Source organism: Nesoenas mayeri (genome assembly GCF_963082525.1).
Source record: "Nesoenas mayeri genome assembly, chromosome: 36".
Classification (NCBI taxonomy): Eukaryota; Metazoa; Chordata; class Aves; order Columbiformes; family Columbidae; genus Nesoenas; species Nesoenas mayeri.
In genome coordinates this window covers 330,476-346,470 of record NC_137577.1, presented here as the reverse complement: position 1 = coordinate 346,470, position 15,995 = coordinate 330,476, and the positions used below count along the sequence as shown (strand labels likewise).

General features: G+C 60.6%; 1 protein-coding gene across 1 annotated transcript; it reads right to left on the bottom strand.

The window, feature by feature from the left end:
• Positions 1–11,230: 11,230 nt before the first annotated feature.
• On the bottom strand, positions 11,231–14,084 carry LOC308051293 (uncharacterized protein). The gene is made up of 2 exons (XM_080361661.1): positions 13,006–14,084; positions 11,231–12,975 (listed from the first exon to the last, which is right to left on the bottom strand). The coding sequence occupies exons 1-2, from the start codon at positions 14,059–14,061 to the stop codon at positions 11,845–11,847; spliced, it is 2,187 nt and encodes a 728-aa protein (XP_080217787.1). The 5' UTR covers positions 14,062–14,084; the 3' UTR covers positions 11,231–11,844.
• Between the last annotated feature and the right edge of the window lie 1,911 nt (positions 14,085–15,995).

The window sequence follows — 15,995 nt, the reverse complement described above, 5'->3', positions numbered from 1 at the left end:
ACTGCACAGTGTCCCCATGCACTGCACACCCCCATGTCCCCCCCACTGCACAGTGTCCCCATGCACTGCACACCCCCATGTCCCCCCCACTGCACAGTGTCCCCATGCACTGCACACCCCCATGTCCCCATACACTGCACAGTGTCCCCATGCACTGCACAGCCCCCCATGTCCCCCCCACTGCACAGTGTCCCCATGCACTGCACACCCCCATGTCCCCATACACTGCACAGGGTCCCCATGCACTGCACAGCCCCCCATGTCCCCCCACACTGCACAGTGTCCCCATGTCCCCCCCACCACACAGTCCCCCATGTCTCCATGTCCCCCCCACTGCACACCCCCATGTCCCCATGTCCCCCCCACCGCACAGCCCCCCATGTCCCCATACACTGCAGTGTCCCCATGTCCCCACCTCCCCCCTCACTGCACAGTGTCCCCATGTCCCCCCACACCACACACACCCACATGTCCCCCCCACCACACAGCCCCCATGTCCCCATTCATTGCAGTGTCCCCATGCACTGCACAGTGTCCCCATGTCCCCATGTCCCCCCACACCACACACACCCCCATGTCCCCATGCACTGCACAGTGTCCTCATGTCCCCCCCACCGCACGGCCCCCCATGTCCCCATGTCCTCCCACACCACACACACCCCCATGTCCCCATACACTGCAGTATCCCCATGCAATGCACAGTGTCCCCATGTCCCCCCCCCACCACACAGCCCCCATGTCCCCCCCCCCACTACACACCCCCATGTCCCCATGTCCCCCCACCGCACAGCCCCCATGTCCCCATGCACTGCACAGTGTCTCCATGTCCCCCCCACCGCACAGCCCCCCATGTCCCCCCCCCACTGCACAGCCCCCATGTCCCCATTCATTGCAGTGTCCCCATGTCCCCCAAACCACACACCCCCCATGTCCCCATGTCCCCCCCACTGCACAGCCCCCATGTCCCCATTCACTGCAGTGTCCCCATGCACCGCACAGCTCCCATGTCCTCGTGTCTCCATGTCCCCACCTCCCCCCCCACCGCACAATGTCCCCATGTCCCCCCACTCTGTACAGCGTCCCCATGCACTGCAGTGTCCCCATGTCCCCATGCACTGCAGTGTCCCCATGTCCCCATGCACTGCACAGTGTCCCCATGTCCCCCCCCACCGCACAGCCTCCCATGTCCCCATGCACTGCACAGTGTCCCCATGTCCCCACACCACACACACCCCCATGTCCCCACGTCCCCCACACCACACACACCCCCATGTCCCCATGCACTGCACAGTGTCCCCATGTCCCCCCCACCGCACAGCCCCCCATGTCCCCCCCCACCACACACCCCCCCATGTCCCCATTCATTGCAGTGTCCCCATGTCTCCATGCACTGCACAGTGTCCCCATGTCCCCCCCACCACACACACCCCCATGTCCCCACCTCCCCCCCACTACACAGTGTCCCCATGTCCCCATGCACTGCAGTGTCCCCATGTTCCCCCCCACCACACAGCCCCCATGTCCCCATTCATTGCAGTGTCCCCACGTCCCCATGCACTGCACAACCCCCATGTCCCCATGTCCCCCCCACTGCACAGCCCCCATGTCCCCATTCACTGCAGTGTCCCCATGCACCGCACAGCCCCCATGTCCTCATGTCCCCATGTCCCCCCACACCACACAGCCCCCCATGTCCCCATGCACTGCACAGCCCCCCATATCCCCCCCACCACACACACCCCCATGTCCCCATTCATTGCAGTGTCCCCATGTCCCCATGCACTGCACAACCCCCATGATGTCCCCCCCCACCACACAGCCCCCCATGTCCCCATTCACTGCACCACGTCCCCCCCCCGTGTCCCCGTGCCCCCCGTACCCGCGCACACCACGGCCGCGTCCTCCCGGTGCCCGCAGTCGCTGACCCCCCAGGGCGCCGCCGCACACTCGCCGATCGACCCCTCGTCCCCGCGGCACCGCACGTCGTCCAACCACACGGGCCCCGTCCCCTCCCCAAAAAAGGCTCCGCGGGGGGCGGCGATGGGGTCCCCGCACCCCAATTGGGCGCAGACCACCCTGGCGGCCGCCAGGTCCCATAGGTCGTCGCATACGGTGCCCCACACCCCCCCGTGCTGCAGCTCCAGGCGGCCGGCGCAGGCGCCGGGACCCCCGACCAGGCGCAACGTGGGGGGAGCTGGGGGGGGAAATGGGGGTCAGGGGGGTTGGGGGGTAGGGGGGTTGTGTGTTGGGGTTGCGGAGTGATTGTGCGTTGGGGTTGTGCATTGGGATTGTGCAGAGTGATTGTGCATTGGGGTTGTGCATTGGGGTTGTGCATTGGGGTTGTGCATTGGGGTTGTGCAGAGTGATTGTACATTGGGGTTGTGCAGAGTGATTGTGCATTGGGGTTGTGCATTGGGGTTGTGCATTGGGGTTGTGCATTGGGGTTGTGCAGAGTGATTGTGCATTGGGGTTGTGCATTGGGGCTGTGCACAGGGATTGTGCACAGGGATTGTGCACAGGGATTGTGTTTGGGGTTGTGCGTTGGGGTTGTGCAGAGTGATTGTGCATTGGGGTTGTGCATTGGGGTTGTGCATTGGGGTTGTGCACAGGGGTTGTGCATTGGGGTTGTGCAGAGTGATTGTGCATTGGGATTGTGCATTGGGGTTGTGCACAGGGGTTGTGCATTGGGATTGTGCACAGGGGTTGTGCATTGGGGTTGTGCAGAGTGATTGTGCATTGGGGTTGTGCATTGGGATTGTGCATTGGGATTGTGCACAGGGATTGTGCAGAGTGATTGTGTTTGGGGTTGTGCATTGGAGTTGTGCACAGGGGTTGTGCAGAGTGATTGTGTTTGGGGTTGTGCGTTGGGGTTGTGCAGAGTGATTGTGTTTGGGGTTGTGCATTGGGATTGTGCATTGGGGTTGTGCACAGGGGTTGTGCATTGGGGTTGTGCACAGGGGTTGTGCATTGGGGTTGTGCAGAGTGATTGTGCATTGGGATTGTGCAGAGTGATTATACACAGGGGGTGTGCATTGGGATTGTGCAGAGTGATTGTGCATTGGGGTTGTGCAGAGTGATTGTGCATGGGGGTTGTGCAGAGTGATTGTGCATTGAGATTGTGCACAGGGGTAGTGCATTGGGGTTGTGCATTGGGATTGTGCATTGGGATTGTGCATTGGGATTGTGCACAGGGGTTGTGCATTGGGATTGTGCAGAGTGATTGTGCATTGGGGTTGTGCACAGGGGTTGTGCACAAGGTGACTGTGCACATTGAACATGTGTGCAAAGTGACTGTGCACAGAATGACTGTGCATAGTGACTGTGCACATTGCGCTTGTGCACAGTGATTGTGCACATTGCGCTTGTGCGCAGAGTGACTGTGCATAGCGATTGTGCACATTGTAATTGTGCACAGTGACTGTGCACAGTGCGCTTGTGCACAGCGACCATGTGCAGAGTGAGCGTGCACATTGTGCTTGTGCATAGTGATTGTGCACGGAATGACTGTGCATAGTGACTGTGCACATTGCGCTTGTGCACGGTGACCGTGTACATAGTGACCATGCACCCCGTCCCCCTGTCCCCACTCACTCCCCGGCGTGGGCCCCGTGGTGACCCTGGTTGGCACCGTGGGCGTCCAGAGGCTCTCGATGTCAATGATGGGCTGGAACTGCTGACCTGGTGGGGACAACGATCAGCTCGTCCATCCCATCCATCCATCACACCCCATCCATCCCACCCATCCATCCATCCCATCCATCCCACCCATCCATCCCATTCATCCATCCCACTCATCTCTTCTATCCATCCCATCCCACCCCATCCATAACCACCCATCCCATCTCATCCCATCCATCCAATCATCCCACCTCATCCATCCCATCTCATCCCATCCATCCCATCCCAACCCATCCATCCATCCCACCCATCCATCCCACTCCATCTCATCCATCCCATCCATCCATCCCATCCCATCCACCTCATCCACCCATCCCATCTCTTCCATCCATCCATCCCACCCATCCATCCATCCCATCTCTTCCATCCATCCCATCCATAACCACCCATCCCATCCATCCATCCATCCATAACCACCCATTCCATCCCATCCATCCAACCCATCCATCCATCCCACACCATCTCTTCCATCCATCCATCCGATCCCATCTCTTCCATCCATCCATCCCATCCCATCTCTTCCATCCATCCATCGACCCCATCCATCCATCCACCCATCTCATCCCTTCCATCCATCCATCCATCCCATCCCATCTCTTCCATCCATCCCATCCCATCCCATCATCCCACCCACTCCATCCCATCATCCCATCCACTCCATCCCATCCATCCATCCCATCTCTTCCATCCATCTATCCCATCCATCCCATCTCTTCCATCCCACCCCATCCATCCCATCCATCCCATTCCATCAATCCCATCTAATCCATCCCAACCCATCTCTTCCATCCATCCCATCCATCCATCCCATCTCTTCCACCCATCCCATCTCTTCCATCCATCCATCTCATCTCTTCCATCCATCCCATCCACCCCATTCATCCCATCTCTTCCATCCATCCCATCTAATCCATCCCAACCCATCTCTTCCATCCATCCCATGTAATCCATCCCAACCCATCTCTTCCATCCATCCCATCTATCCAATCATCCCATCTCTTCCATCCATCCATTCCATCCATCCCATCTCTTCCATCCATCCCATCCCATCAATCCATCCATCCCATCCCATCAATCCATCCCATCCATCCATCCCATCCCATCCATCCATCCCACCCCATCCATCTCATCCATCCCATCCATTCCATCCCATCCCATCCATCCATCCCATCCATCCATCAATCCATCCCATCCCATCCATCCCATCCATCAGTACATCCCATCCATCAATCGATCCCATCTATCCCATCTCTTCCATCCGTCCCATCCATCAATCCATCCCATCCATCCGTCCCATCCATCAATCCATCCCATCCATCCCATCCCATCCATCCCATCCCATCCATCCATCCCATCCACTCCATCCACCCCATCCATCAATCCATCCCATCCATCCATCCCATCCACTCGATCCCATAATCCCATCCACTCGATCCCATCATCCCATCCACCCCATCCATCAATCCATCCCATCCCATCCCATCCATCAATCCATCCCATCCATCCCATCCCATCCATCAATCCATCCCATCCATCCCATCCCATCCCATCCATCAATCCATCCCATCCATCCCATCCCATCCCATCCATCCCATTCCATCCCATCCATCAATCCATCCCATCCATCCCATCCCATCCCATCCATCAATCCATCCCATCCATCAATCCATCCCATCCATCCCATCCCATCCCATCCATCAATCCATCCCATCCATCAATCCATCCCATCCATCCCATCCCATCCATCAATCCACCCCATCCATCCCATCCCACCCCATCCACCCCACCGCCCCCATCACCCACCCTGGCACACGACCCCCGCGTCCTCCCGGTGTGCGCAGACGTGCGGCCGCCACCCGCGGTGCCGGCACCGCTCCAGCCGCTCCTCGTTGCCGCGGCACCGCACCTCGCTCAGCCACACGGGCCCCGGCCCCTCGCCGAACCACGCGCCCCCGGGGGCGGCCAGCGCGGCGCCGCAGCCCAGCTGCCGGCACGTCACCGCCGCGTCCCGCGCGTCCCACCCGTCGTCGCACACCGTCCCCCACGTCCCCGCGTGCAGCAGCTCCACGCGCCCCGCGCAGCGACCGGGACCCCCCGACAGGCGCACCGGGAACGGGGCTGGGGACGGAATGGGTGCACTGGGACCCACTGGGACCTTCTGCACCCATTGGGACCTATTGGGAGTGATTGGGACCTACTGCACCCATTGGGACCCATTGGGACCAATTGGGAGTGACTGGGACCTACTGCACCCATTGGGACCTACCGCACCCATTGGGACCTATTGGGACCTATTGGGAGCGATTGGGACCTACTTCACCCATTGGGACCTATTGGGAGTGACTGGGACCTACTGCACCCATTGGGACTCATTGGGACCTATTGGGACCTTCTGCACCCACTGGGACCTACAGGGACCTTCTGCACCCATTGGGACCCATTGGGAGTGATTGGGACCTTCTGCACCCATTGGGACCTATTGGGAGTGACTGGGACCTACTGCACCCATTGGGACCTACTGCACCCATTGGGACCCATTGGGACCTATTGGGAGTGACTGGGACCTACCGCACCCATTGGGACCCATTGGGACCTATTGGGAGCGATTGGGACCTACTGCACCCATTGGGACCTATTGGGAGTGACTGGGACCTACTGCACCCATCGGGACTCATTGGGACCTATTGGGACCTTCTGCACCCACTGGGACCTACAGGGACCTTCTGCACCCATTGGGACCCACTGGGAGTGATTGGGACCTTCTGCACCCATTGGGACCCATTGGGAGTGATTGGGACCTTCTGCACCCACTGGGACCTACTGGGACCTTCTGCACCCATTGGGACCTATTGGGAGTGACTGGGACCTACTGCACCCATTGGGACCTATTGGGAGTGACTGGGACCTTCTGCATCCATTGGGACATAGTGGGACCTATTGGGACCTACTGCACCTACTGGGACATATTGGGAGTGACTGGGACCTACTGGGAACTTCTGCATCCATTGGGATGTACTGGGACCTACTGGGACCTTCTGCACCCACTGGGACCTATTGGGAGTGATTGGGACCTACTGCACCCATTGGGACCTACTGCACCCATTGGGACCCATTGGGACCAATTGGGAGTGATTGGGACCTACCGCACCCATTGGGACCCATTGGGACCTATTGGGAGTGATTGGGACCTACTGCACCCATTGGGACCAATTGGGAGTGATTGGGACCCACTGCACCCATTGGGACTCATTGGGACCTATTGGGAGTGACTGGGACCTACCGCACCCATTGGGACCAATTGGGAGTGACTGGGACCTACTGCACCCATTGGGAGTGATTGGGACCTACTGCACCCATTGGGACCCATTGGGACCTATTGGGAGTGACTGGGACCTACTGCACCCATTGGGACCTATTGGGAGTGATTGGGACCTACTGCACCCATTGGGACCAACTGGGAGTGATTGGGACCTACTGCACCCATTGGGACCTATTGGGAGTGACTGGGACCTTCTGCACCCATTGGGACCTATTGAGAGTGATTGGGACCTTCTGCACCCACTGGGACATACTGGGACCTTCTGCACCCATTGGGACCTATTGGGAGTGACTGGGACCTTCTGCATCCATTGGGACATACTGGGACCTATTGGGACCTACTGCACCTACTGGGACATATTGGGAGTGACTGGGACCTACTGGGAACTTCTGCACCCATTGGGATGTACTGGGACCTACTGGGACCTTCTGCACCCACTGGGACCTATTGGGAGTGACTGGGACCTTCTGCATCCATTGGGACATACTGGGACCTATTGGGACCTACTGCACCTACTGGGACATATTGGGAGTGACTGGGACCTACTGGGAACTTCTGCACCCATTGGGATGTACTGGGACCTACTGGGACCTTCTGCACCCACTGGGACCTATTGGGAGTGATTGGGACCTACTGCACCCATTGGGACCTACTGCACCCATTGGGACCCATTGGGACCAATTGGGAGTGACTGGGACCTACTGCACCCACTGGGACCAATTGGGAGTGACTGGGACCTTCTGCACCCACTGGGACCTATTGGGAGTGACTGGGACCTACTGGGACCTTCTGCACCCACTGGGACCTACTGGGAGTGACTGGGACCTACTGGGACCTTCTGCACCCACTGGGACATACTGGGAGTAACTGGGACCTACTGGGACCTTCTGCACCCACTGGGACCTACTGGGAGTGACTGGGACCTACTGGGACCTTCTGCACCCACTGGGACCTACTGGGAGTGACTGGGACCTACTGGGACCTTCTGCACCCACTGGGACGTACTGGGAGACACTGGGACCTACTGGGACCTTCTGCACCCACTGGGACCCACTGGGACATACTGGGAACCACTGGGCTCCTTGTCACCCACCCAGACCCCTTGGGACCCCCCTGACTGGGACCAACTGGGACCTACTGGGAGCCACTGGGCCATGCCCCCCCCTCCCCAGTACCTGCACTGGGAGGTCCCAGCAGCCCCACTGGAGACGGGCGGACAGGGTGAGGGGGGACCCAGGCGTCCGGGGCTCGGGGGGGGCCATGGGGCACCCAGCAGTGGGACCAGTGCCCCCCAGTGTCCTCCCAGTGCCCCCCAGTTCCTCCCAGTGCCCCCCAGTCCCTCCCAGTGCCCCATGACCAGTTCCCAGTGCCCCCCAGTCCCTCCCAGTGCCCCCCAGTGTCCTCCCAGTGCCCCCCAGTTCCTCCCAGTGCCCCATGACCAGCTCCCAGTGCCCAGTCCCCAGTTCCCAGTCCCTTCCCAGTATATCCCAGTTCCCAGTACACCCCACAGTCCCCAGTGTCCCCCAGTGTCTCCCAGTTCCCTCCCAGCGCCTCCCAGTTCCATCCCAGTACCTTCCAGTGCCCTCCCAGTCCCCCCCAGTCCCTCCCAGTGCCCTCCCAGTCCCTCCCAGTGCCCCCCAGTTCCCTCCCAGTTCCCTCCCAGTCCCTCTCAGTTCGTCCCAGTGCCCTCCCAGTCCCTCCCAGTTCCTTTCCAGTCCCTCCCAGTTGGTCCCAGTGCCCTCCCAGTACTCCCCAGTTCCCTCCCAGTGTCTTCCCAGTGCCCCCCAGTTCCCTCCCATTGCCCCCCAGTCCCTCCCAGTGCCCCCCAGTTCCCCCCCAGTTCCCTCCCAGTCCCTCCCAGTTCATCCCAGTGCCCCCCAGTCCCTCCCAGTTCGTCCCAGTACTCCCCAGTTCCCTCTCAGTGCCCCCCAGTTCCCTCCCAGTCCCTCCCAGTTCATCCCAGTGCCCCCCAGTCCCTCCCAGTTCATCCCAGTTCCCTCCCAGTGCCCCCCAGTTCCCCCCCAGTTCCCTCCCAGTTCATCCCAGTCCCTCCCAGTGCCCTCCCAGTCCCTCTCAGTTCATCCCAGTGCCCTCCCAGTTCCTTTCCAGTCCCTTCCAGTTCCTCCCAGTTCCCTCCCAGTTTGTCCCAGTTCCCTCCCAGTGCCTCCCAGTACCTCCTAGTGCCCCCCCAGTGCCCCCCCAGTTCCCTCCCAGTTCATCCCAGTGCCCTCCCAGTTCCTTTCCAGTCCCTTCCAGTTGGTCCCAGTTCCCTCCCAGTACTCCCCAGTTCCCTCCCAGTGTCTCCCAGTGCCCCCCAGTTCCCTCCCAGTGTCTCCCAGTTCCCTCCCAGTGCCCCCTAGTTCCCTCCCAGTGCCCCCCCAGTTCCCTCCCAGTTCATCCCAGTCCCTCCCAGTGCCCCATGACCAGATCCCAGTGCCTCCCAGTGCCCCCTAGTCCCTCCCAGTCCCCCCCAGTTCCTTCCCAGTCCCTCCCAGTCCCCCCCAGTTCCCTCCCAGTCCATCCCAGTCCCCCCCAGTCCCTCCCAGTGCCCCCCAGTTCCCTCCCAGTCCATCCCAGTCCCCCTCAGTCCCTCCCAGTCCCCCCCAGTTCCCTCCCAGTCCATCCCAGTCCCCCCCAGTCCCTCCCAGTGCCCCCCGGCTCACCCAGGACCAGCAGCCCCAGTTCCAGCCCCATGACCCAACTGGTGCTGCGGGGGCGGATGAGTCAGTGCGTCCGTCCGTCCGTGTGTCCGTCCGGGGGGACCCGGGACGGGAGGGGTGGGGAGGGGAGGAGGGGGGGACACACGTGCGGGGACACGTGAGCCTGGGGATACTGGGATATACTGGGGATACTGGGATATACTGGGGATACTGGGGGTACTGGGATATACTGGGGGGATATTGGGGGGTACTGGGGGGATACTGGGGATACTGGGGGGGTACTGGGGGATACCAGGATCGTACTGGGGGGACACTGGGGACATAATGGGGCGATACTGGGATATACTGGGATATACTGGGATATACTGGGGGTACTGGGATATACTGGGATATACTGGGGGGGTACTGCGGGGGGTACTGGGGACATACTGGGATTATAATGGGGGGGAAACTGGGGATACTGGGGGGATACTGGGGGGTACCAGGATCATACTGGGGGGACACTGGGGACATAATGGGGGGATACTGGGATATACTGGGATATACGGGGGGATACTGGGGGGATACTGGGGGGGAAGAAGGGGCCATACTGGAGGGAAACTGGGGCCATACTGGTCTGTACTGGGGGGGGTCGCAGGGGCTCGGGGAAGCCGGATTTTGGGGGATCCCTATGGCCGCCCCCCCCCGGCATTGCTCTATATGTACCCTCCCCCCCCCGCCCCGCTCATGGTCCCGCCCACGGCCCCGCTGCGTCACCGCGCAGGCGCTGCCCCCGTGGCCACGCCCCCCTCGCAGTGGCCACCGCGCCCGGAGCCGCCTGGCGATGGCCACGCCCCTTAGCATCGTCCCCGCCAATTAGCGACCGGCCCCACCCCTTAGCAACGTCGCCGCCACTAAGCGACAGGCCCTGCCCCTTAGCAACGTCCCCGCTGCTTAGCGACAGGCTCCGCCGCTTAGCAACGGCCACGCCACTTAGCGACAGGCTCCGCCCCTTAGCAACGCCCCGCCACTTAGCGACCGGCCCCACCCCTTAGCAACGTCCCCGTCGCTTAGCAACGGCCCCGCCCCTTAGCAACGTCCCCGCCAATTAGCGACCGGCCCCACCCCTTAGCAACGTCCCCGCCACTTAGCGACAGGCTCCGCCCCTTAGCAACGTCCCCGCCAATTAGCGACAGGCCCCGCCGCTTAGCGACGGACACGCCCCTTAGCAACGGCCCCGCCACTTAGCGACAGGCCCCCCCCCTTAGCAACGTCCTCGCCAATTAGCGACCGGCCCCACCCCTTAGCAACGTCGCTACCACTTAGCGACAGGCTCCGCCCATTACCGGCAGGCCCCGCCCCCCCGGTGCCCCCCCCCCCGGCTGGGGATCAAAAGCCGCACAGGATAGGGGGGGACTGGGGGGGGGGAGGGTGGCAGTGTTTATTGACCACGCCCACAGCGGACCCAGGCGTCCGGGGGCCCGAACCCCCATCGTCCGGGGGCTGTGACCCCCTCCCCACCCACCCCTCCCCCCCCCCCAGCTCCAGCTTCACGGGGGGGGCCCTGGAGGGGTCCCAAGGGAGCCCTGGGGGACCCGGGCGGGGTCCATGGGGGGTCCTGGGGTGTCCCAGGGGGGTCCCATGGGGGTCACAAGGGAGCCCTGGGGGGTCCCGGGGGGTCCTGGGGGACCCGGGGGGGGTCCCATGGGGGTCCTGGGGTGTCCCAGGGGGGTCCCATGGGGGTCCCAAGGGAGCCGGGGGGGGTCCTGGGGGACCCAGAGGGGGTCCCATGGGGGTCCTGGGGTGTCCCAGGGGTGTCCCAGGGGTGTCCCAGGGGGGTCCCAGGGGGGTCCTGGGGGACCTGGGGGTGTCCTATGGGGGTCCTGGGGTGTCCCAGGGGGGTCCCAAGGGAGCCCTGGGGTGTCCCGGGGGGTCCTGGGGGACCCGGGGGGGGTCCCATGGGGGTCCTGGGGTGTCCCAGGGGGGTCCCAGGGGGGTCCTGGGGGACCCGGGGGGGGTCCCATGGGGGTCCTGGGGTGTCCCAGGGGGGTCCCATGGGGGTCACAAGGGAGCCCTGGGGGGTCCCGGGGGGTCCTGGGGGTCCCAGGGGGGGTCCCAGGGGGTCCATGGGGTCCCATGGATGTCCCAAGGGATCCCTGGGGGCTCCTGGCTGACCCGGGGTGGGGGTCCCTTTGTGGTCCCCCCCCCTCAGAACGTGTGAACCATGGGGACACTGGGCACCTCTGTGGGGGGGGGGTCCCGTCCCTGTGTCCCCCCCAGCGCTGTCACCCCCGGTGTCCCCCTGCGAAGGCTTTGGGGACAACGTCCCCCGCCCCGGTGCCCCCCGGGAGGGTCTGGGGCTGCAACACGAGGACACGGTGGGGATTTGGGGGGGGGGGGCAGCGTCTGTAGGACCCCCCCGGGTCCCATCCCCCCCCGTAGCAGCAGCACGGGGGGCAGCAGCGCCAGGGACGGCGACACGGACACGGGGACGTCCCCCCCGGCCACCACGACCTTGGGGGGGTGGGAAGGGGCCTGGGGAACATCTGGGGGCTCCAGGTGGACATTGGGGATCTCCATGGTCTTGAGTTGGACAGTGGGCATCTCCTTGGTCTTAAGTTGGGTGTTGGGCACCTCTATGGTCTTCAGTTGGACGTTGGGCACCTCTATGGTCTTCAGTTGGACGTTGGGCACCTCCATGGTCTTCAGTTGGGTGTTGGGCACCTCTATGGTCTTCAGTTGGACATTGGGCACCTCCATGGTCTTCAGTTGGACGTTGGGCACCTCCATGGTCTTCAGTTGGACGTTGGGCACCTCCATGGTCTTCAGTTGGACGTTGGGCACCTCCTTGGTCTTAAGTTGGGTGTTGGGCACCTCTATGGTCTTGAGTTGGGTGTTGGGCATCTCCATGGTCTTCAGTTGGGTGTTGGGCACCTCCATGGTCTTCAGTTGGGTGTTGGGCATCTCCATGGTTTTCAGTTGGGTGTTGGGTACCTCTATGGTCTTGAGTTGGATGTTGGGCACCTCTATGGTCTTCAGTTGGACATTGGGAAGTTCCACGGTCTTCAGTTGGGTGTTGGGCATCTCTATGGTCTTCAGTTGGACATTGGCCACCTCCATGGTCTTCAAATGGACACTGGGCACCTCTATGGTCTTGAGTTGGACATTGGGGACCTCCATGGCCTTGAGTTGGGTGTTGGGCACCCCTATGGTCTTGAGTTGGACACTGGGCACCTCTATGGTCTTGAGTTGGGTGTTGGGCACCTCTATGGTCTTCAATTGGACACTGGGAAGTTCCAAAGTCTTGAGTTGGGTGGTCTTCAGTTGGACATTGGGCACCTCCATGGTCTTCAGTTGGACATTGGGCACCTCCATGGCCTTGAGTTGGACATTGGGCACCTCTATGGTCTTCAATTGGATACTGGGCATCTCCATGGTCTTGAGTTGGACATTGGGCACCTCTACGGTCTTGAGTTGGACATTGGGCACCTCCATGGTCTTCAGTTGGACATTGGGCACCTCTATGGTCTTGAGTTGGACATTGGGCACCTCCATGGTCTTCAGTTGGATGTTGGGCACCTCTACGGTCTTCAGTTGGACATTGGGCACCTCCATGGTCTTAAGTTGGACATTGGGCACCTCTATGGTCTTGAGTTGGGTGTTGGGCGCCTCCATGGTCTTCAGTTGGGTGTTGGGCACCTCTATGGTCTTCAGTTGGACATTGGGCACCTCTATGTTATTCAGTTGGACATTGGGCACCTCCTTGGTCTTGAGTTGGGTGTTGGGCACCTCTATGGTCTTCAATTGGACACTGGGCACCTCCATGGTCTTCAGCTGGACACTGGGCACCTCTATGGTCTTGAGTTGGACGTTGGGCACCTCCACGGTCTTGAGTTGGGTGTTGGGCACCTCTATGGTCTTGAGTTGGACGTTGGGCACCTCCATGGTCTTCAATTGGATACTGGGCACATCTATGGTCTTCAGTTGGACATTGGGCACCTCTATGGTCTTCAGTTGGACACTGGGAAGTTCCACGGTCTTGAGTTGGACATTGGGCACCTCCATGGCCTTGAGTTGGGTGTTGGGCACCTCCATGGTCTTCAGTTGGACATTGGGCACCTCCATGGCCTTGAGTTGGATGTTGGGCACCTCCATGGTCTTGAGTTGGACACTGGGAAGTTCCACAGTCTTGAGTTGGACATTAGGCACCTCCATGGTCTTGAGTTGGACACTGGGCACCTCTATGGTCTTCAACTGGACACTGGGTACCTCTATGGTCTTCAATTGGATACTGGGCACCTCCATGGTCTTCAGTTGGACATTGGGCACCTCTATGGTCTTGAGTCGGATACTGGGCACCTCTGGGGTCTTCAACTGGACGTTGGGCACCTCTGTGGTCTTCAGTTGGACATTGGGTACCTCCATGGCCTTGAGTTGGACATTGGGCACCTCTATGGTCTTCAACTGGACACTGGGCACCTCTATGGTCTTCAGTTGGACATTGGGCACCTCCACGGTCTTCAGTTGGACACTGGGGACCTCTGGGGTCTTCAGTTGGACATTGGGCACCTCCATGGTCTTGAGCTGCATGTTGGGCACCTCCATCATTTGGTGACAAGCGCTGGGCACCTCAGTGGCCTGGAGATGGACACCGGTCATGTCCGTGGTCTGGACATGGACATCAGGCACCTCTGTGTCCTGGACATGGACATCAGGCACCTCCACGCTTTGGTGACGGACGTCGGTCACCTCGGTGGCCTCCAGATGGACACTGGGGACCTCGGTGGCTTGGAGATGGACATTTGTCACCTCTATGGTCTCCAGTTGGACATCGGGGACCTCCATGGCCTGGAGATGGACATTTGTCACCTCTGTGGTCTCCAGTTGGACATCGGGGACCTCCATGGCCTGGAGATGGACATTTGTCACCTCACCGGCTTGGAGATGGATGTTGGTGACATCTGAGGGTTGTGACACCGCTTGTAACTGGATGTTGGTGACATCTGAGGGTTGTGACACTGCTCTCAATTGGATGTTGGTGACATCCGAGGGTTGTGACACCGCTTGTAACTGGATGTTGGTGACATCCGAGGGTTGTGACACCGCTTGCATCTGCATGTTGGTGACATCTGATGGTTGTGACACCGCTTGTAACTGGATGTTGGTGACATCTGAGGGTTGTGACACCGCTCGCAACTGGATGTTGGTGACATCCGAGGGTTGTGACACTGCTCGTATCTGCATGTTGGTGACGTCCAAGGGTTGTGACACCGCTTGTATCTGCAAGTTGGTGACATCCGAGGGTTGTGACACCGCTTGTAACTGGATGTTGGTGACATCTGAGGGTTGTGACACTGCTCTCAATTGGATGTTGGTGACATCGGAGGGTTGTGACACCGCTTGTAACTGCAAGTTGGTGACATCTGAGGGTTGTGACACCGCTTGTAACTGGATGTTGGTGACATCTGAGGGTTGTGACAATGCTCGCAACTGGATGTTGGTGACATCCAAGGGTTGTGTCAGAGCTTGGAGTTGGACATTTGTCACCTCACCGGCTTGGAGCTGCACGTTGGTGACATCCGAGGGTTGTGACACCGCTTGTATCTGCATGTTGGTGACATCCAAGGGTTGTGTCAGGGCTTGAAGTTGGACATTTGTCACCTCACCGGCTTGGAGCTGCACGTTGGTGACATCCGAGGGTTGTGACACCGCTTGTAACTGGATGTTGGTGACATCCGAGGGTTGTGACACTGCTCGTATCTGCAAGTTGGTGACATCTGAGGGTTGTGACACTGCTCTCAATTGGATGCTGGTGACATCCGAGGGTTGTGACACCGCTTGCAACTGGATGCTGGTGACATCCAAGGGTTGTCTCAGGGCTTGGAGTTGGACATTTGTCACCTCACCAGCTTGGAGCTGCACGTTGGTGACATCCGAGGGTTGTGACACCGCTTGCAACTGGATGCTGGTGACATCTGATGGTTGTGACACCGCTTGTAACTGGATGCTGGTGACATCCGAGTGTTGTGACACCGCTCTCAGTCGCACGTTGGTGACGTCCACCCCGTGCGGCAGCGCCTGGAGCTGGATATTCGCCCCCTCTCCCGTCTGTAACGTCACCTCGGGCGCCCGCGTCCCCTGCAACACGATGACACTTCCACCCCCGGTGACCAAGACGCTGGTTCCCGCTCCCACCGACTGCTCGCCGGTGACGCCGTGCGGCTCGGCCGGGGGTGCGGGCAGCAACAGGAGGCGCCGCGGCGCCACGAGGTGCAGCAGGATGGTTTGTGGCGCCGGGGGCGGTGCGGAGCGGCGCGTGGCGGCGCGGGGGCCGTGGGTGCGGAGGTGGCGCTGCAGGT

What these genes read in the sequence shown, in the direction of transcription:
- LOC308051293 (XM_080361661.1), bottom strand. Translation starts at nt 14,061, where the DNA reads ATGGAGGTACCCAATGTCCAACTGAAGACCACAGAGGTGCCCAACGTC. An exon ending in TCCAACTCAAGGCCATGGAG is followed by an intron (nt 12,976 to 13,005) that starts GTGCCCAATGTC and finishes AAGACCATGGAG; the next exon opens with GTGCCCAATGTCCAACTGAA.